The sequence below is a fragment of the Scyliorhinus torazame genome, chromosome 7, assembly GCF_047496885.1.
Source record: "Scyliorhinus torazame isolate Kashiwa2021f chromosome 7, sScyTor2.1, whole genome shotgun sequence".
NCBI lineage: Eukaryota > Metazoa > Chordata > Chondrichthyes > Carcharhiniformes > Scyliorhinidae > Scyliorhinus > Scyliorhinus torazame.
In genome coordinates, this window is record NC_092713.1 from 72,318,926 (window position 1) to 72,341,478 (window position 22,553).

General features: G+C 47.6%; 1 protein-coding gene across 1 annotated transcript in view; it reads left to right on the top strand.

Annotated features, from left to right (window-relative positions):
• Positions 1 to 22,344, top strand: part of ttc39a (tetratricopeptide repeat domain 39A) — a 176,484-nt gene extending 154,140 nt beyond the window's left edge. Inside the window, exons 16-18 of the mRNA XM_072510906.1 lie at positions 431 to 545; positions 4,670 to 4,786; positions 20,859 to 22,344. Of these exons, the coding sequence (XP_072367007.1) occupies positions 431 to 545; positions 4,670 to 4,786; positions 20,859 to 20,976 (350 nt within the window). The 3' untranslated portion in view covers positions 20,977 to 22,344. The remainder of the gene's footprint in view (positions 1 to 430; positions 546 to 4,669; positions 4,787 to 20,858) is intronic.
• Positions 22,345 to 22,553: the final 209 nt, after the last annotated feature.

The following is a 22,553-nucleotide window of genomic DNA, read 5'->3' on the forward strand; positions in this document are numbered from 1 at the left end:
CCTGGGAACAGAGTGTCCTGGCAAGCAGGTTGTTTCAACTTTGAGTCTTTTGCTTAAAGGCACATCCTGATTATGGGTCCACAGACCAAAATAATAAAAATAGGAACAAAGAAAATAAACAGGAAGGACTCTTCCAACCGGGCAGGTTTTTACGATTCCCCCGCCCCGGTGCCCTGAGACGGCTCGCCATTGGCCGCGGGCGGGACCAGATGTGTCTGGCATTTTGTTTGGCGTACCCACCCCGCTGTCTGGGAACCTCCCGCAGAGGGTCACCTTCGGCAGAACCGGAAATCCCACCCACTGGCTTTATTTAATATCAGTATGGTATCAGAAGGGGGTTGTGCACATCTTTCACAGAAGGTAAAGCTGGTTAAATAATGAGATATCCGTTTGTGACTTTAATAAAAATCTAATTACTTCTCATTTTCAGAAACTGAGTTTCTGGTGGATGACCAGTGTTTGGTAAAACTACTCAAAGGTCTTTGTCTGAAGCACTTGGGCAAACATCTGGAAGCTGAGCAGTGCTTCCGTTGGATTCATACAAAGTAAGTACAACTGACAGAGCCTCATTTAGAATCTACACATTTTCTCTAATATTGTTAGGGAAGCTTATGATCAGGTCAGAGGCCTCAATACTGCAGAAAACCTTTGAGTGGTATAAACATTTTAGGGGTCAAATTAAACTTCATTGCAGTGTAATGTACCCGCTCGCACACCCCCTCGTCTGCCAACAGTCCCACATCAAACCCCCACGACGGTGATTGGGCCTCCCCCGAACCACCCGCAAATCCACCTAATGCGGTGCGAGGTCAGAAACCACAATCGCCGAATTCTTCGAATCGGCCACCCCCCGCCAGCAGCACCTTGTCCATCATGAAGAGATCAATTTGGGAATACACCCAGTGTACTTGGGAGAAGTATGAAAACTCCTTCACCCCGGCCTCCAAAATCTCCACAGCTCTGCCCTCCCCATGCGCTCGATGAACCCCCTCTGCTCCCTAGTCACTGTTGACACTCTCACTGACTTTGGACTCGACCGGTCCAGACACGAGTCCAGGATCGTATTGAAGTCACCTCCCATAATCTTCCATTTTGTGTCCAGGTCCGGAATCTTCCCCAACGCCCGCCTCATAAAATCCACATCATCTCAATTCAGGGCATAAACGTTTGCAAGGACCACCGACGTCTCCTCCAGTTTCCCACTGACCATCAGATATCAACCCCCTGGATCGGCCACAATGCCCCATCTCAAGCACCACCCTCTTATTAATCAACACCGCCACCCCCCCTTGTCTTCATATCCAGCCCGGAGTAGAACACCTGCCCCACCCATCCCTTCCTCAGCCTCGTCTGATCTCCCAACTTCAGGTATGTCTCTTGTAAAACCACCATGTCCGCCTTCAGACTCCTTTAATGTGCGAACACACGCGGCCGTGTAACCGGCCCATTCAGCCCGCTCACATTCCACGTGGCCGACCTGGTCAGAGGGCCACCTGCCCTCCTCCCCTGCTAATCAGCCTTACCCCTTTTTGAGACAGCTCCTGGCCCCAGGCCTGCTCGCAAGTATGATCTTTAATGAATACTTTGCATCTGTTTTCACAAAGAAAAGGTCAGCACAGACATTGCAACCAAAAAAGAGTGTGAAATATTAGATGAAATTAACAGAGTAGAGGTATTAAGACGTTTAACATATTTGGTATTGGATAAGTCTCCAGGCTGGGATGGAATGTATCTTAGGCTATCAAGGGAAGTTGGAGAAGAAAAAGTGGAGGCTCTGAAAATCATTTTGAAAACCTCTGACTACAGGCATGTGCAAAAGGACTGGAGGACAGTTCATAGAATCACAGAATTTACAGTGTGGAAGGAGGCCATTCGGCTCATCGAGTCTGCACCGGCCCTACTTCAGCCCACGCCTCTACCCTATCCCCATAACCCAGTAACCCCACCTAACCTTTTTGGACACTTGAGGGCAATTTATCATGGCCACTCCACCTAATCTGCACATCTTTGGACTGTGGGAGGAAACCGGAGCACCCAGAGGAAACCCACGCAGACACAGGGAGAACGTCCAGACTCCGCACAGACAGTGACCCAAGCCAGGAATCGAACCTGGGACCCTGTAACTGTGAAGCAACTGTGTTAACCACTGTTCCACCATGCTACATTATTGTCTAGAGGTTATTCATGAAGGCCCACTTTCTCAACCTAGCCCCTTGCTTGAGATGTCGTGATCCTCAGATTAAATCACCACCAGTCAGCCCTCCCCTCAAAGGGAAAAACAGTCTATAGTCACCTGGGTCTGTGGTAACTTTAAAATAATAATCATCTAGAAAAGAATAGACTGAGTAATTATAGGCAATGAGCCTAACCTAAGGGCAGCACAGTGGCAGAGTGGTTAGCTGCCTCTCAACACCAGGTATCCGGGATCAGTTCTGGCCTTGGGCGACTGTGTGGAGTTTGCACGTTCACCCTGTGTCTGCGTGGGCTTCTTCCCACAGTCCAAAGATGTGCAGGTTAGGTGGGGTTATGGGGATAGGGCAGGGGAGTTGGCCTAGATGGGGTGATCTTTCAGAGGGTCAATGCAGATTCAATGGACTGAATAGCCTCCTTCTGTACCGTAGGGATTCTATATTTTAACCTTAAATGTGGAAAATTTGAGCAGATCCTGAGCAGGTAGCTTTGAATATTATAACATTTCAAGTACTCATCCACAAACCTTTTAAAGGTTGTGAGGTTCCCTGCCTTTACTACCCTCCCAGATAGTGAATTCCAGACTCCCACCACCCTCTGGGTGAAAAACCTTTTCCTCAAATACCCTCAACATCCTGTCCCTCACCTTCAAATTATTGTCCCTCGTTATTGACCCTTTAACGAAGGGAAACTGCTACTTCCTATCCACACCCCATGAAAACAACCCAAGCCTATCCAGATTCACTTCATAGCTCAAATGATCCACCCCAGACAACATCCTGGTGAATCTCCTCTGTGCAGTCTGTATGGATTTCAGCAAGGCTTTTGATAAGAATCCCCCTCCCCCCATGGCAGACTGATCCCAAAAGTAAACACTCCAAGGATTCATGACCAAAGGCAAGTTGGATGCAAAATTGATTCTGAGGCATAAAGCAAACGGTAATGGCCAATGAGTGTCTTTTGTGACTGGGAGACTGTTTTCCAGGGGTTTCTTAGGGCCAGGACTCATTCTCTGGTTTTAATCAATGATTTGAACTTGAATATCGTGGCTATGATTAAAAAGTTTGCAGATGATACAAATATTGTCCACATGGTTGATGATGAAAGCTGTAGACTGCAGGAAGGATCAGTGGACTAATCAGGTGGGAGGAACAGCGATAAATGGAGTTCAATTTTGAGGTGATGCATTTTGGGAAGGTGAACAAGGCAAGGGAATACACAAGAAGTTGTAGGGTACTGAGAAGTAGAAAGGAACCGAGGGACATTGGAGTACCTGCCAACAGATCCTTAAATGTGGCCGGACAGGGAGAGAAAGTAATCAAGAAGGAAAGCAGAATACCTTCCTTTATCAGTTGAAGCATAGACTATAGGAGCATGGAGGTTAAGCTGAAGTGGTGTAAGACACTAATCATGCCACAGCTGCAAAATCACATACACTTCTAGATACTTGCACTAGAGAGGGTAGAGGAAATTTACCAGGATGTTGCTGAGCTGGAGAAATTTACTTTTGAGGAAAGATTGGATAAGCTAGGGTTGTTTTCCTTCGAACAATGGAGACTGAGGGGAAACATACAGTGGATAGGAAGGCCCTATTCCCCTTGGTTGAGGCCCATAATCAGGAACATGGATTTAGGGTAAGAGGTTGCAGACTTTAGAGAAGTTTCAAGGGAAAATTCTTTCACCCAGAAAGAAAGTTCTCTGAAAGGGCAGGAGGGGCAGAACCACTCAAAACATGTATAACATACTTGTAGGTTACAGTATTTCAAGTGCATATCCAGGCTACAGGCCAAGATCAGGAAAGTGGGATTAGGTTACCTGGCTCCTTAGTGTGGATACAGTAGGCCGGATGCTCTCCTTCTGTGCTGTAAATTTCACTGATTCGGTATCCGAATTCTGCATTCCCCGTCAACGAATTTGTAAATCTCCAAGCACTATTTTAAAAAGTAGCTTCTGCCAAAGCAAGAGACATCTTCAAGAAGGCAGCTCATGTCACCGTCTCCCATCACCTTCTCAAGGGCAATTGGCAATGGACAATAAATATTGTCTGAGCCAGCGAAGCCCACATCCCTTGAATGAATAGAAACAAAATCTTTGAACTTACCACAGATTGACACTTGTGTGAATGTAGAGAACATTGGTATTAATACTGTTCTGTATTCCTTCCTTAAAAAGAATAGAGAACCTAAAAAGGAAAGCAATGTTGGAATTATTGCTAATTGCACACTGGACCAAATCACTGGCTTTTAAAGCAGACCAAGCAGGCCAGCAGCACGGTTCAATTCCCGTACCAGCCTCCCCGAACAGGCGCCGGAATGTGGCGACTAGGGGCTTTCACAGTAACTTCATTGAAGCCTACTTGTGACAATAAGCGATTTTCATTTCATTTTCATAATTCTAGCTGATTTCAATCACAGATCATCAAATCTCTTTTTCTGTTGTTCTTGAAATTAACTTGTTTTGCTGTTACTTTCTGTTTCAGAGAACAGATGATCAAATATGACCATTACTTGATTCCAAATTCTTTGCTTGAACTTGGTCTTCTCTGTATGAAAACAGGAAAAAATGACGAGGCAATAACATTTCTGGAAAAAGCAAAGTAAGCAAATCTAATAGGTGCTTTTTTAAATAATATAAAGAAACATCTCGGTTGTCCTTTATCCAGAAAATACTGCTGAAAGACCTGATACTCTTTATTTCACATACTCCACATTCACAAGTATAATCTAACTCCACAGGTTCTAAGGGAACCCTATTTTAGAATGCACATGAATATGTTGGCATGAGATTGCAGGCATAGGCTGGTCTCCTATTCTTACGTTTAAAGGCTCGTTACCTGTGCCGTTGCAGAAGTTCATTTTACAAAAGCTGTATACCCTTGACTTTGACAGAAGGCCAGTGGTAGAATCTTTGGCTCCAAGTCAGAATTTTGGAAGTTCAAATTCTACCTCAGAATTTGAACACATGACTTTCAGTGACAACATGTAGAGCGCAGTCGCACACAAGGTGGCTCCCACCAGAGAACTTTGATTGAAGCCCTTTTTACCCAGTTTATTTAAGGAGATTTGGGGTGGAGTTTGGTCAATTTGATGGGTTAAGATTCCCACATCAAAGGAATAGCCAAGAAGTACAAAACTGGGGAGCAGAAAAATAAGGAATCATCGAATGAGGCTTCGAGAGCTTAGTCTGTTATGAAAATGGCAGAGACTCTTGCAGCGTCAGTGACCACTCCGCTAACTGCTGAGATGCATACAGGCATCCTGGCGGGGAACTTGAGAAACTAGGGCGAAAAGTCTCGGAGGACAACAAAAGAGCAATTGAGGGGGGTGATGCCCAAATGACCAGATCACCACCTTGGAAGCAGAGATGATGCGGGTGGCCGGTGACAAGGCATACAAGGGCCAAGGTGGATGATTTTAAATATTGCTCCAGAAGGCAGAACTTGAGAGTTGTAGGGTTGCAGAGGGCTTGGAGGGTCCGAATTCAACAGTTGCTTTCAAAGACGGTAGGGGAGAGGGAAAGTTGCATCCCCTCCAGAGCTGGATCGGGCTCATAGGTCGTTGAGGAAGAAGTCCCATGTTGGTGAGCCACTGCGTATGATCATCGTGCGCTTTCAGTTAACAAGAAAAGGAAGAGCTTTGCGGTGGGCAAAAGATCATTGAGATTCCAGATGGGAGGGCCACATTGTGAGGATCTACCAGGATGTTGGAGTGGAGCTCGCCAAGAGGTGTGCAGCATTCAACAAGGCCAAGGACACGTTGTATCCGAACAATGTTTGATTTGGCATGATTTACCCTGCACGCTTCGTGTGACATGAATCAAAAGATTATTACTTTGAGACTTTGGAGGAAGCAGAGGCGTTTGTGCAGGAGCATGGACTGGGATCGAGATAACAGAATTATATTGGTTGGGAGATATCAGTCTGGGAATGGGAGTATGATATTTGGGATTTGGTGGGGTGTCTATTGGTCATTTTGGAGTTTTGTACTTGGATTTTTACTGAGGGCTTTGTGGGATGGGTGTTGTTCTTGTTTATTTCTTTTTTCCTGGAGCAATTAAAGTTGGATTTGGGCGAGGCTGGTTGGCATTTTGGATTTGTTGCTAATGTTTATTACTGTGTGAGGAGCCGTCCCACTAGCTTTGTAGTCCGTTTTTAAAAAAAATATTTTTATTCTCCTTTTTCACATTTTCTGCCAAATTTACACCCACCAACAATAAACAATAATCAGTAAAAAATATGTCAATCCCCATATCAATAACAACGATCCCATCCTTCCACCAAACCCCAAACATTAGCCCGCATGTTCACATAAACAAATGACAAAAAGGAATCAGGAATCACCCAGAGTCACCATTAACACACACAGCCACCCACCACCCCCAACTAATGTTCGATGTTATCAAGTTCTTGAAAGTGCATAATGAATAATGCCCATGAATTGTAGAACCTCTCTATCCTTCCCCTCAGTTCAAACTTAACCTTCTCAAGAGTCAAGAATTCCAACAAGTCCCCCCGCCACGCCAGGGCACAGGGTGGAGAGGTTGCTCTCCAACCCATCAGGATCCGCCTTTGGGTGATCAACGAGGCAAAGGCTACAACATCTGGGTTGGTCCGACACCCTGAATATGGCCTCCCGGGGGCCCGGGTCCAGTTTCACGTGCACCACTTCAGAAATTACCCTAAAAACATCCTTCCAGTAATCCTCCAGTTTTGGACAGGACCAAAACATATGAAGGTGATTAGCGGGCCCCCCCGCCCCGCAATGTTCACACACATCTTCTACTCCTTCAAAAAAATCAGCTCATCCTCGCCCTCGTGAGGTATTCTCTGTATCATCTTCAGCTGTATCAGCCCCGACCTCGTGCACGAGGTGGAGGGGTTCACTCTCCGGAGCACCTTACACTGAACCCCTCCTCCATATCCTCTCCCAACTGTTCCTTCCACTTCGCTTTGACCCCTTCCAGTAGTGCCTTCTCCTCTTCCAAAATAGCTCCGTAAACCGCCGACACTACCTTCTTCACCAGTCCCCCTGTCGCCATCACCACCTCCAGCAATGTGGAGGCCGGCTCCACTGGGAAGCTCTGTATCTCCTTTCTGGCAAAATCTCGAACCTGCATGTAATTAAACATTTCCCCCTGCTCCAGCCCATACTTCGCTTCCAGCTCCTTCAATCTTGCAAACCGACCTCTAAGAAACACATCTTTTCGTGCCTTAATCCCCTTCTCCTCCCATTTCCGAAAATTTCCATCCCACTTCCCTGGCTCAAATCGGTGGTTCCCCCGAATCGGCATTTCCCTTGACCGCGTCCCCAACCCGAAATGTTGGCGAAACTGCCTCCAAATTCTCAATGAAGCTATTACTACCGGACTCCTTGTATTTCCCTGGGGCCATCGGGAACTGTGCTGTTGCTAGTCTTTTCAATCCCGACCCCCTGCACAAACTCTCCTCCATTCTGACCCACTGGGAATCAACCCCTCTGACCCAGCTCTGCACATTCTCCACATTCGTCGCCTAGTAGTTATACATCGGGTTCGGAAGACCCAAATCCCCTGCCTGCCTTACCCTCTGTAGAACATAGAACATTACAGCACAGTACAGGCCCTTCGGCCCTCGATGTTGCACCGACCTGTGAAACCACTCTAAAGCCCATCTACACTATTCCCTTATCGTCCATATGTCGATCCAATGACCATTTGAATGCCCTTGGTGTTGGCGAGTGCACTACTGTTGCAGGCAGGGCATTCCACGCCCTTACTACTCTCGGAGTAAAGAACCTACCTCTGACATCTGTCTTATATCTATCTCCCCTCAATTTAAAGCTATGTCCCCTCGTGCTAGACATCACCATCTGAGGGAAAAGGCTTTCACTGTCCACCCTATCCAACCCTCTGATCATCTTGTATGCCTCAATTAAGTCACCTCTTAACCTTCTTCTCTCTAACGAAAACAGCCTCAAGTCCCTCAGCCTTTCCTCATAAGATCTTCCTTCCATACCAGGCAACATTCTGGTAAATCTCCTCTGCACCCTTTCCAATGCTTCCACATCCTTCCTATAATGCGGCGACCAGAATTGCACGCAATACTCCAAATGCGGCAGCACCAGAGTTTTGTACAGCTGCAACATGACCTCATGGCTCCGAAACTCAATCCCTCTACCAATAAAAGCTAACACACTGTACGCCTTCTTAACAACCCTCTCAACCTGGGTGGCAACTTTCAGGGATCTATATACATGGACATCGAGATCTCTCTGCTCATCCACACTACCAAGAATCTTGCCATTAGCCCAGTACTCTGTCTTCCTGTTATTCCTTCCAAATTGAATCACCTCACACTTTTCTGCATTAAACTCCATTTTCCACCTCTCAGCCCAGCGCTGCAGCTTATCTATGTCCCTCTGTAACTTGTAACATCCTTCCGCACTGTCCACAACTCCACCGACTTTAGTGTCATCTGCAAATGTACTCACCCATCCTTCTACGCCCTCCAGGTCATTTATAAAAATGACAAACAGCAGTGGCCCCAAAACAGATCCTTGTGGTACACCACTAGTAACTGGACTCCAGTCTGAACATTTCTCATCAACCACTACCCTTTGTCTTCTTCCAGCTAGCCAATTTCTGATCCAAACTGCTAAATCACCCCGAATCCCATGCCTCCGTATTTTTGCAGTAGCCTACCATGGGGAACCTTATCAAACGCTTTACTGAAATCCATATACACCACATCAACTGCTTTACCCTCATCCACCTGTTTGGTCACCTTCTCAAAGAACTCAAGGTTTGTGAGGCAGGACCTATCCTTCACAAAACCGTGTTGACTATCTCTAATCAAATTATTTCTTTCCAGATGATTATACATCTTTACTCTTATAAACCTTTCCAAGATTTTGTTCACAACAGAAGTAAGGCTAACTGGTCTATAGTTACTGGGGTTGTCTCTACTCCACTTCTTGAACAAGGGGACAACATTTGCTATCCTCCAGTCTTCTGGCACTATTCCTGTAGACAAAGATGACTTAAAGATCAAAGCCAAAGGCTCAGCAATTTCCTCCCTAGCTTCCCAGAGAATCCGAGGATAAATCCCATCCTGCCCAGGAGACTTATCTATTTTCACACTTTCCACCTCCTCCTTATGAACCTCAAGCCGTACTAGTATACTAGCCTAAATCTCCGTATTCTCCTCGACAACATTGTCTTTTTCCTGTGTGAATAATGACGAAAAATATTCATTTAACACCTCTCCTATCTCCTCGGACTCCAAACACAACTTCCCACTACTGTCCTTGTCTGGCCTTACTCTTACCCTAGTCATTCGTTTATTCCTGACATACCTATAGAAAGCTTTAGGGTTATCCTTGATCCTACCTGCCAAAGACTTCTCATGCCCCTCCTGGCTCTTCTTAGCTCTCTCTTTAGGTCCTTCCTAGCTAACTTGTAACTCTCGAGCGCCCTAACTGAACCTTCATGTCTCATCTTTACACAAGCCTCCTTCTTCCTCTTGACAAGTGTTTTGACTGCTTTAGTAAACCACGGTTCCCTTGCTCGACCACTTCCTCCCTGCCTGACAGGTACATACCTATCAAGGACACGCAGTATCTGTTCCTTGAACAAGCTCCACATTTCCATTGTGCCCATCCCCTGGAGTTTTCCTCTCCATCCGATGCATCCCAAGTCTTGCCTCATCACATCATAATTGCCTTTCGGGAGGCAAGATATAACTCTTGCCTACAGTATATACCTATCCCTTTCCATCACTAAAGTAAACGTAATGCAATTGTGGTCACTATCACCAAAGTGCTCACCTACCTCCAAATCTAACACCTGTCCTGGTTCATTACCCAGTACCAAATCCAATATGACCTCTCCTCTCATTGGCCTATCTACATACTGTGTCAGGAAACCCTCCTGCACACATTGGACAAAAACAGATCCATCTAAAGTACTCAAACTATATTTGGAAAGCTACAAGTCCCCCATAACAACTACCCTGTTGCTTTCGCTCCTATCCAGAATCATCTTTGCAATCCTTTCCTCTACAACTCTGGAACTTTTCGGTGGCCTATAGAAAACCCCTAACAGGGTGACCTCTCCTTTTCTGTTTCTAACTTCAGCCCATACTACCTCAGTAGACGAGTCCTCATCGAACGTCCTTTCTGCCACCATAATACTGGCCTTGCCTAACAATGCCACCCCTCCCCCTCTTTTACCACCTTCCCTGAGCTTACTGAAATATCTAAACCCCGGCACCTGCAATAACCATTCCTGTCCCTGCTCTATCCATGTCTCCGAAATGGCCACAACATCGAAGTCCCAGGTACCAACCCGTGCCGCAAGTTCACCCACCTTATTCTGGATGCTCTTGGCATTGAAGAAGACACACTTTAAACCACCTTCCTGCCGGCCGGTACACACCTGCAACTTTGAAACCTTACTCATGACCTCAGTACTCTCAACCTCCTGTATACTGGAGCTACAATTGAGGTTCCCAAGCCCCTGCTGAACTAGTTTAAATCCTCCCGAAGAGCATTAGCAAATTTCCCCTCCAGGATATTGGTACCCCTCTGGTCCAGGTGTAGACCATCCCGTTTGTAGAGGTCCCATCGACCCCAGAATGAGCCCCAATTATCCAGAAATCTGAAACCCTCCCTCCTGCACCATCCCTGTAGCCAGGTGTTCAACTCCTCTCTCTCCCTATTCCTCGTCTCGCTATTACGTGGCACGGGTAACAACCCAGAGATAATAACTCCGTTTGTCCTGGATCTTAGTTTCCACCCTAGCTCCCTGAATTCCTGCCTTACATCCTATCCCTTTTCCTACCTATGTCATTGGTACCTATGTGGACCACGACTTGGGGCTGCTCCCCCTCCCCCTTAAGGATCCCGAAAACATGATCCGAGACATCACGCACCCTGGCACCTGGGAGGCAACACGCCAACCGCGAGTCTCTCTCGTTCCCACAGAATCTCCTATCTATCCCCCTAACTATGGAGTCTCCAATGACTAATGCTCTACTCCTCTCCCCCCTTCCCTTCTGAGCAACAGGGACCGACTCTGTGCCAGAGACCTGTACCCCATGGCTTACCCCTGGTAAGTCGTCGTCTCTCCTCTCCCCCCCCCCCCCCCCCCCCCCCCCCAACAGTATCCAAAGCGGTATACTTGTTACTAAGGGGAACGACCACAGGGGATCCCTGTACTGACTGCTTCCTTCCAGCCCCTCTCACCGTCACCCATCTATCTTTATTCTTCGGAGTAACTACATCCCTGAAGCTTCTATCTATGACCACCTCTGCCTCCCGAATGATCCGAAGTTCATCCAGCTCCAGTTCCCTAATGCGGTTTCTGAGGAGCTGGAGATGGGTGCACTTCCCACAGATGAAATCAGCAGGGACACTGACGGGGTCCCACACCTCAAACATTCTGCAGGATGAACATTGCACTACCTTCCCTGCCATCCCCTCTGGATAAAAAAAGAAAAAGAAAGTAGTAATAGTAATAGGGGACTCTATAGTCAGGGGCACAGATAGGCGCTTCTGTGGACGTGAAAGAGACTCCAGGATGGTATGTTGCCTCCCTGGTGCCAGGGTCCAGGATGTCTCCGAACGGGTAGAGGGAATCCTGAAGGGGGAGGGCAAACAGGCAGAGGTCGTTGTACATATTGGTACTAACGACATAGGCAGGAAGGGGCATGAGGTCCTGCAGCAGGAGTTCAGGGAGCTAGGCAGAAAGTTAAAAGACAGGACCTCGAGGGTTGTAACCTCGGGATTACTCCCTGTGCCACGTGCCAGTGAGGCTAGAAATAGGAAGATAGAGCAGACAAACACGTGGCTAAACAGCTGGTGTAGGAGGGAGGGTTTCAGTTAACTGGACCACTGGGAGCTCTTCCGGGGCAGGTGTGACCTGTATAAGATGGACGGGTTGCACCTAAACCGGAGAGGCATAAATATCCTGGCCGCGAGGTTTGCTAGTGTCACACGGGAGGGTTTAAACTAGTATGGCAGGGGGGTGGGCACGGGAGCAATAGGTCAGAAGGTGAGAGCATTGAGGGAGAACTAGGGAATAGGGACAGTGTGGCTCTGAGGCAGAGCAGACGGGGAGAAGTTGCTGAACACAGCGGGTCTGGTGGCCTGAAGTGCATATGTTTTAATGCAAGGAGCATTACGGGTAAGGCAGATGAACTTAGAGCTTGGATTACTACTTGGAACTATGATGTTGTTGCCATTACAGAGACCTGGTTGAGGGAAGGGCAGGATTGGCAGCTAAACGTTCCAGGATTTAGATGTTTCAGGCGGGATAGAGGGGGATGTAAAAGGGGAGGCGGAGTTGCGCTACTTGTTCAGGAGAGTATCACAGCTATACAGCGAGAGGACACCTCAGAGGGCAGTGAGGCTATATGGGTAGAGATCAGGAATAAGAAGGGTGCAGTCACAATGTTGGGGGTATACTACAGGCCTCCCAACAGCCAGCGGGAGATAGAGGAGCAGATAGGTAGACAGATTTTGGAAAAGAGTAAAAACAACAGGGTTGTGGTGATGGGAGACTTCAACTTCCCCAATATTGACTGGGACTCACTTAGTGCCAGGGGCTTAGACGGGGCAGAGTTTGTAAGGAGCATCCAGGAGGGCTTCTTAAAACAATATGTAAACAGTCCAACTAGGGAAGGGGCGGTACTGGACCTGGTATTGGGGAATGAGCCCGGCCAGGTGGTAGATGTTTCAGTAGGGGAGCATTTCGGTAACAGTGACCACAATTCAGTAAGTTTTAAAGTACTGGTGGACAAGGATAAGAGTGGTCCGAGGATGAATGTGCTAAATTGGGGGAAGGCTAATTATAACAATATTAGGCGGGAACTGAAGAACATAGATTGGGGGCGGATGTTTGAGGGCAAATCAACATCTGACATGTGGGAGGCTTTCAAGTGTCAGTTGAAAGGAATACAGGACAGGCATGTTCCTGTGAGGAAGAAAGATAAATACGGCAATTTTCGGGAACCTTGGATGACGAGTGATATTGTAGGCCTCGTCAAAAAGAAAAAGGAGGCATTTGTCAGGGCTAAAAGGCTGGGAACAGACGAAGCCTGTGTGGCATATAAGGAAAGTAGGAAGGAACTTAAGCAAGGAGTCAGGAGGGCTAGAAGGGGTCATGAAAAGTCATTGGCAAATAGGGTTAAGGAAAATCCCAAGGCTTTTTACACTTACATAAAAAGCAAGAGGGTAGCCAGGGAAAGGGTTGGCCCACTGAAGGATAGGCAAGGGAATCTATGTGTGGAGCCAGAGGAAATGGGCGAGGTACTAAATGAATACTTTGCATCAGTATTCACCAAAGAGAAGGAATTGGTAGGTGTTGAGTCTGGAGAAGGGGGTGTAGATGGCCTGGGTCACATTGTGATCCAAAAAGACGAGGTGTTGGGTGTCTTAAAAAATATTAAGGTAGATAAGTCCCCAGGGCCGGATGGGATCTACCCCAGAATACTGAAGGAGGCTGGAGAGGAAATTGCTGAGGCCTTAACAGAAATCTTTGGATCCTCGCTGTCTTCAGGGGATGTCCCGGAGGACTGGAGAATAGCCAATGTTGTTCCTCTGTTTAAGAAGGGTGGCAGGGATAATCCCGGGAACTACAGGCCGGTGAGCCTTACTTCAGTGGTAGGGAAATTACTGGAGAGAATTCTTCGAGACAGGATCTACTCCCATTTGGAGGCAAATGGACGTATTAGTGAGAGGCAGCACGGTTTTGTGAAGGGGAGGTCGTGTCTCACTAACTTGATAGAGTTTTTCGAGGAGGTCACTAAGATGATTGATGCAGGTAGGGCAGTAGATGTTGTCTATATGGACTTCAGTAAGGCCTTTGACAAGGTCCCTCATGGTAGACTAGTACAAAAGGTGAAGTCACACGGGATCAGGGGTGAACTGGCAAGGTGGATACAGAACTGGCTAGGCCATAGAAGGCAGAGGGTAGCAATGGAGGGATGCTTTTCTAATTGGAGGGCTGTGACCAGTGGTGTTCCACAGGGATCAGTGCTGGGACCTTTGCTCTTTGTAGTATATATAAATGATTTGGAGGAAAATGTAACTGGTCTGATTAGTAAGTTTGCAGACGACACAAAGGTTGGTGGAATTGCGGATAGCGATGAGGACTGTCTGAGGATACAGCAGGATTTAGATTGTCTGGAGACTTGGGCGGAGAGATGGCAGATGGAGTTTAACCTGGACAAATGTGAGGTAATGCATTTTGGAAGGGCTAATGCAGGTAGGGAATATACAGTGAATGGTAGAACCCTCAAGAGTATTGAAAGTCAAAGAGATCTAGGAGTACAGGTCCACAGATCACTGAAAGGGGCTACACAGGTGGAGAAGGTAGTCAAGAAGGCATACGGCATGCTTGCCTTCATTGGCCGGGGCATTGAGTATAAGAATTGGCAAGTCATGTTGCAGCTGTATAGAACCTTAGTTAGGCCACACTTGGAGTATAGTGTTCAATTCTGGTCGCCACACTACCAGAAGGATGTGGAGGCTTTAGAGAGGGTGCAGAAGAGATTTACCAGAATGTTGCCTGGTATGGAGGGCATAAGCTATGAGGAGCGATTGAATAAACTCGGTTTGTTCTCACTGGAACGAAGGAGGTTGAGGGGCGACCTGATAGAGGTATACAAAATTATGAGGGGCATAGACAGAGTGGATAGTCAGAGGCTTTTCCCCAGGGTAGAGGGGTCAATTACTAGGGGGCATAGGTTTAAGGTGAGAGGGGCAAAGTTTAGAGTAGATGTACGAGGCAAGTTTTTTACGCAGAGGGTAGTGGGTGCCTGGAACTCACTACCGGAGGAGGTAGTGGAAGCAGGGATGATAGGGACATTTAAGGGGCATCTTGACAAATATATGAATAGGATGGGAATAGAAGGATACGGACCCAGGAAGTGTAGAAGATTGTAGTTTAGTCGGGCAGTATGGTCGGCACGGGCTTGGAGGGCCGAAGGGCCTGTTCCTGTGCTGTACATTTCTTTGTTCTTTGTTCTTTGAAAGAAAGAGCTTACCTGTTATTCACTCCCCTTCTCAGCAAGCACTCACTCAGCAACCTACTTGCCAGTCACCAGCCAGTCCCTTACCTGCAGGCTGTGACATCACGGTTCAACTTCTTTCGACTTCTACCTGCCCTCGAGCCTTCCTCTTGATCTTTACAGCGGTTGTTTTTTTTGTTTGGTTAAAGGAGGGGGTAGGGAGGGAAACAACACTGAAGAAGTGTTTCGGGTTTAAGTGTCACTTGACAACAGCTCCTCCACAAACCACCTTCAAGTTAGGGTGAGCACACAGACATATGCACATTTCCCCCGCAACAGCCAATCAGCAGCTCTGCTTTACTGCCCTCTGTAGCAGCACCTTTCTAACTCTGCCCACTTCACTCCCCAAATGAAGTAATCATTCCCTCTATCTTTCTAAACAAGCCTTTGGCAGGAAAATTGGCAGGCATTGGAAAATAAACAGAAATTGCGGCAACACGTTCATTTTAACCGCCTGTACCCGACCCGCCAGTGAGAGAGAGAGGCCATCCCACCGCGCCAGATCAGCTTTCACTCTCCCCACCAAACTAGAAATGTTGTACCTGTGGAGCCCCCCCCCCCCCCCCCCCACTCCCGGGCAACCTGCACCCCCAGGTACCTAAAGTGAGTCCCTGCCCTACGGAATGGCAGCCCCCCCCCGCCCCCCCACCCCCGGCCAAGATACCACAAAATACTCACTCTTGTCTGGATTTAGTTTGTACCCAGAGAAAGATCCAAACACTCGAAGCAGCTCCAATATTCCCCCTATCAACACACTCGGTACCGACACGTATAACAGCAAGTCATTGGCATAAAAGGACACCCTATGCTCTATCCCCACCGCCTCTCTCCCCCCCCCCTCCCCCCCCCCCCCCCCCCCGCCCCCCCCGCACTATTTGTTTCCAAACCCCCGAACATCTCAATGCGATGGCCAATGGCTCAATCGCGAGTGCAAACAGCAGGGGGGGGACAAAGGACATCCCTGCCTCGTCCCACGGCTCCTTATAATAGTAGCTTTACCCAGTTCACAAATCTTGGTCCAATCCCAAACCGCTCCAGAACTGCCATCAAGTACCCCTATTCTACCCGGTCAAATGCCTTCTCAGCATCCAATGCCACAACCACCTGTTTCCTTCCCCTCCCCCGGTGCCACAACCACGTTCAATACCCTTCTAACTTTTGAAAAGAGCTGCCTCCCTCTCACGAACCCCGTGTGATCTTCACCTATCACATTCGGGAGGCACTCCTCCATCATACCCGCCAGTACCTTCGACAATACTTTTGCGTCCACATTCAAGAGTGATATGGGCCTATACGACCCACACTCCGTCGGGTCCTTATCTTTTTTTAGCAACAGGGAAATCAATGCCTGCCCCAACGTTTGTGGTAACATCCCCTTCCCTATCGCCTCTTCAAACATCCCCACCATCAGGGGTGCCAGCTTATCTTTGAATTTTTTATATTATTCCACTGGAAACCCATCCAGCCCTGCCACCTTCCCCGACTGCATCGTCCCAATCGCATCTTTTATCACCTGCTCCACTATCGCTCCTTCCAAAGTAGCCCTGTCCCCCTCCCATAACCTCGGGTACTCCAACCCATCTAGAAATTCCTGCATCTCCCGGTCTCCCCCAGGTGGCTCTGACCTGTACAACCCCTCATAAAATTCCTCAAAGACCTTGTTAATCAGATCCGGAGCCACCACCAACTTCCCTGCCCTGTCCCTCACCTGAACAATTTCCCTTACCGCTGCCTCCCTCTGGAGCTGACCTGCTAACATGCCTTTTCTCCATGCTCGTAAACTGCACCCCTCGCCTCAGTTGGCGCACCACCTTCCTGGTAGATAGTCGGTCGAAGCTCGCCTGTAGTTCCTTCCTCTTTTCCAAATTTGTTGGGTCCCCATCTTCTGCATAACTCCTATCTACCTCCAACATCTCATCTATTACCCTCTGCCGCTCCAACCGTTCCTCTTTGTCCACCCGGGCCTCAAACAAAATCACCTCACCCCTCACCACTGCCTTTAGAGCCTCCCAGACAACTGCCTTCGACACCTCACCCGTACAGTTGAAACCTACATATTCCTCAATTACCTTTTCAATTTTGTCACAGAACCCTTGGTTCCCCCAAAAGTCCCACATCTAATTTCCACCCTGGCCTCTGCGCTACCCCCTTCTCCAGTACCATATCCACCCAATGTGGACCATGATCTGAAACTGCAATTGCCGAATATTCCGACCCCTTAACCCCAGCTAGCAAAGCCTTCCCCACCATGAAAAAGTTAATACGCGAGTATACCTTATGGACTGCTGAGAAACGAGAGTACTCCCGTTCCCTTGAGTGCAGAAACCTGCAAGGGTCCACCCCTCCCATTTCCACCATTAGCCCAGCCAATGCCTTCGCCCCCCACTGATGGGACCAGCGAACGCGGCCGGGACCTGCCCAACCTTGGCTCCTGCACCAAGTTCCAGTTGTTTCTGACTTCCCATGTCATTGCAACATCATGGGCCGAAGGGCCTGTACTGCACTGTATCATTCTATGTTCTATGACGTACCGTCCCCCTTGCTCCGTAACCGTCTTGGTTTCTATAAACCCAGTCTTCCTGTTAATTAGTATTGCTACTCCCCTTGTACTCATCCCGTAAAATGAGTGGTACATCTGTCCCACCCAGTCCTTCCTAACCAGCAGTCGGTCCTTTTCCCTCAGGTGCATCTAGGTAGATTATGTCTGCTTTCAGGCTTCTTAGGTGGGCGAAGACTCTGGATCTTTTCACTGGGTCGTTGAGTCCCCTTACATTCCAGGTAACAATCCTGGTGGGGGGTTTCTGACCCCCTGGTCCTATGGGATCACTCATACTTACCTGGTGGGCACGCCCCTGCACTCCGGACATTCCCTTTGTTAGAGGGCCGTCCAAAATGGCCGCTGTCGCTGATCTCCCCATGAGGTTGGGCCCCAGTGGTCCGGGGTTTCCCTTTATCCAGGGGACGCCCAACATGGCCGCCAGCTGTGTGTACGCCACTTGGGTGTGTCCCTGCCCTCCAGGGTCTCACTTCGCCCTGATGCCCTCCCGAGTTTGCGATGCCATCTTGGTTCCTCGCCCTGCTCCATGCCTGCTGAGGCCTGTGTCTCTTCTGTTTCTCTACTTCAACATTCTCTTTGCTTCTCTTTTGTTCTGCGCTCTTCCCCCCCCCCCCCCCCCCCCCAATGCCCTTTGTGCCAGGCACTCCCTCGCTTGAGGTGCACCGCGGCCCTTGTTTCTTCCTTCCCTCCTGTGTTGGCTCTCCTCGCTAGCACTGTGGCCCCCCCCCCAGTACTTGCCAAGCTCTGGCCCTGCTTTACCTTCCTCCTACCAGCCCTAGTCTTGCCCTCCTGTCCGCTTTTCTCACCCTCGCTCCGTCCCCCCCATCACATTGAGAAGAAACGAGCCCGGAATCGAGGCAGCAGTCCCGTGCAAAACACTAAACAAATGTGTACAGTTCATGATCTTATTTTCTCTGTTTGGAGTCTGTCCTCCGCTCTTTCTTTCGATTCTTCCTTTCTTTTCTGCCTCCGTGGCTTTCATTGCTGTTGTGACTGTCCCTCTCCCAATTTGTTCGATTTTATTAACTCATCAGCCTCCGCTGGGGTGTTAAATAGTTCTTTTCCCTTGAACGTTACCCAGAGTCTGGCCGGGAATAACATCCCAAATCGCACCCTACTTTTATAGAGTGCTGATTTTGCTCTGTTGAACTCGGCCCTTCTTTTGGCCTGGTCTGTCCCACCAATGTCCTGGTACACCCTTATATTCTTCACTTCCCATGTGCACGATTTTGTCCGCCGAGCCCACCTTAGGATTTTTTCCCGGTCCTGGAACCGGTGCAGCTTCGCGATAATCGCTCTGGGATGCTCCCCGGTTTTGGGCTTGCGTCGAAGCAACCTGTGCGTCCTGTCTATTTCTGGGTGGTTTAGAAATCCTTCCCTTCCCATTAGCTGGCCCAGCATTTGGGTGATGTGCCCTCTTCCCTCTGGCAGACCCACTATTCTGACGTTCTGCCATCTGGACCCGTTTTCCTGGTCCTCCACACTCCCTCTTAGACTCCCCTGGGACGTTACCAACCGTCTTACCTCGGTTTCCAGAGCGACCATTCTGCCGCTCTGGTCAGAGGCGGCTTTCTCCAACTCCAGGATAGTTTTCTCCTGTGCCTCTACCTTCCTTCCCAGGCGTTTGATTGTACGCTGCATCGTGTCATCTCCGACAGCACCTCCTTCATCATTGTGTAGAGCTGCGTCCTGATCGCCTCCTTTATAGCATTTCGCTCCCTTTTTAGCACGCTTCTCAACTCTTCCTCAGGGGTGGGGGAGGGATGTTGGTTGTCGCGTCCTATTCCTGCTCAGCTGTTTGGTCCACCAGCTTTTCCCCTCCCAGGTTCACCTGAACCTGTCCCTTCTCATGGGGCCGCCTGCCTGCGCGCCCGCCACTCCTGCTCCTTGCATCTTGCCGTCCCTTCGATTTGTTTTTTTTTCCAGCCATAAATCCTCAAGCCTTTCGCCTTGGGCTGGGTTTTGGTGGGCTTTTTAGGCCCACGCTGTTTCTCACTGAGGCCGTTCTCCCCCCCGCTGTTCTAACACCCTGGGTAGGGAATTATGGGAGAATGCTTCAAGTAGTCAATTTGTCCTCGCCGTGTGCCAAGCTTAGCTTGAAACAATTTAAGGTAGTCAACAGGATGCATGTGACTGAGGCCCAAATGAACAGGTTGTTTGACAGGGTGGAGGATAGGTTGCGGGCGGAGTGTAGGAGGGCCCGCAAATCATGTCCACATGTTTGGGCATGTCCGAGGCTTAGGGGATTTTATCAGGGATTTGCATTTGTCACGTCAATGGTATTGAAGGTACCAAGTCCAGAGGTGGCGATTTTGGGTGTTTCTGAAGACCCGGCAGTCCAGGGGGTGAGAGAGGCTGATGTTTTGTCCTTTGCCTCCCCTGGTAGCCTGGAGACGGATCTTATTGGCGTGGAGAGACTCGGAGCCCCCAAAGTCGGGGGTGTGCGTTAGCGACATGGCCAGGGTTCTCAGGCTTGAGACGATCAGGGGATTGATGCTAGGGTTTTGCCCGGAGAGGCAGCCGTTTATCGACTTCTTTGGGGCCAATTAAGCTGTCAGCAGAGGTGGGGGAGGGGATGCTCAACAATAACTTGTTTTCCAGCTGCCTTTATGTCACAGTTCTAAATATAATATAGAGCAACAGATGATAAACCACCAAAATGGATATATGTAGAGAGGCGATGTAAATAAATGCTTTTGATTCAAAATGTTTCAAGTCATTTTGTGCATGTCCATCATTATATATCTTTAAACTGTAACCCTTTGGGTGACTGCATCTACATTGCACAAGTTGTCTCTTCGAGAAGTCACACTGGGTTAGTTACTTGAGGGCGGCTTGGTAGCAATGGTTAGCACTGTTGCTTTACAATGCCTAGGTCACTGCCTGTGCTGAGTCTGCGTGGGTTTCCTCCCACAAGTCCCGAAAGACATGCTTGTTAGATCAATTCTCCCTGTGTACCCAAACAGGCGCCAGAGGTGGTGACTAGGGGATTTTCACAGTAACTTCATTGCAGTGTTAACGTAAGCCTACTTGTGACACGAAAAGATTATTATTGTCTTTCAGACAAAACTACAAGAATTATTCTATGGAGTCAAGGACGCATTTTCGAATTCAAGCTGCTCTTCTCAAAGTGAAGTCTCACACACAAAATGGAAGTTATTCATTGCCTTCTACACCTTAAGACAGGTTTAAGTTATTACAAGAGAACCACAAGAGCTGCAATGACAGGAACAAAAGTTTCTCTCTAGAATGGTATGCCGATATCCACATCTACCGATAATGTGAGATAAAAGCAGAATGCTGGAAATCTGAAGTAATAAAAACAATGTGCTGGAAATACTCAACAGGTCTAGCAGCATCTGCCGAGAAAGAGCTCATGTTTCGAGTCAAATACGACTTAAGAACTGGCGTTCAAAGAGTCATATTCGACTTGGAATATTAACTCCATTCCACCTCTACAGATGCAAACACCTGCCAAGTATTTTCACCAGTTTGTTACTTGCTGTGGTACAGAATCACTGCAAGCAGGGTCACAGTTTACGCAGTCTCAGGGAAACTTAATTATTATATTGGTGATCTGTAGCATAATTTAGAAACTTGCTTTTGTTGTAAACATGTAAATACATAATCCACCTACAAACAAGCTAGAGTCACAGTTTTAATACACTGACAATTTCTCCCACCCCCAATTTATTGATCACCTTCACCACATAAACTGCCCTTGTTTGAAGGAGGAAATAGCACATAGCAGTTTCCATTATCGTTACTGTCAATTACAAAGACATTGTTAAGCCTATTTGAAGCAAAAACAACTGTTAGGCAAGCAGTTCATCTCCAGTTAAGGTGAAATTACTTATACTTCCCTTTCCAAGTACTGCTGCCGTACTGGACATAGTTGAAGATATTATGAACACAGATTGAAAAATGCATGAAAAGGAGCAGCTTTCAGTTTAAAAAAATAGTTGCTAACAGAATTTTTCACATGCATATTTTTCATAAATACACTAAACACATACCAATTGGCTTTTCACCTTTAATTGAAGACTAGTGGTACATTGCACTGTTCATAACCCAAAAGTGCATCTAGATTTTGTGAAATTAATTCTTGCTTGGTCAAAAAATAACCATCTGCACTGGGAAATGTTAAATTGAAAAATCCCAACTATCACCTCTATCTTCAAACACTCATGTTCTCCTGTATATTACACTTACATCTCTTCATATTTATTTTTTCATCTCATGCTCCAACTTACACGAGAACGCTTGAAAGGTTTGCATTGAGACAACACACTAGCCTGAAGTGAGAGTTCGGACAGATGGCAAAGTGGAATTGAGACCACAAGAAGATCAGCCATGATCTTATTGAATGGCAGAGCAGGCCTGAAGGGGGCTGACTCCTGCTCCTAACTTACTTTGTATTCTTTCTGTAATTTGTTTAAGACATGAAATATTTGAATTTTGACTCTTATTTCTATGTTCTGCTGGATTCAGAACAAGTAAATTAAGACTATCTTCATATTGTTTAATGATTAAAAAATTTAGACTGCTAGATGTATAACTGTGTCTTTCCTGATTTTCATCTTCATAAGATAATATAGCTCACATATAAAGTTACCGTTACAAATACTTGCACTTTTATAGCACCTTTAACATGTGATAATGTCCCAAGGCCCTTCACAGGAGGATAACCAACCAAAGATGATATTAGGAGTGGTGACTAAAGGATGGCTCATTTATGTTTTACGTAAGATTTTAAAG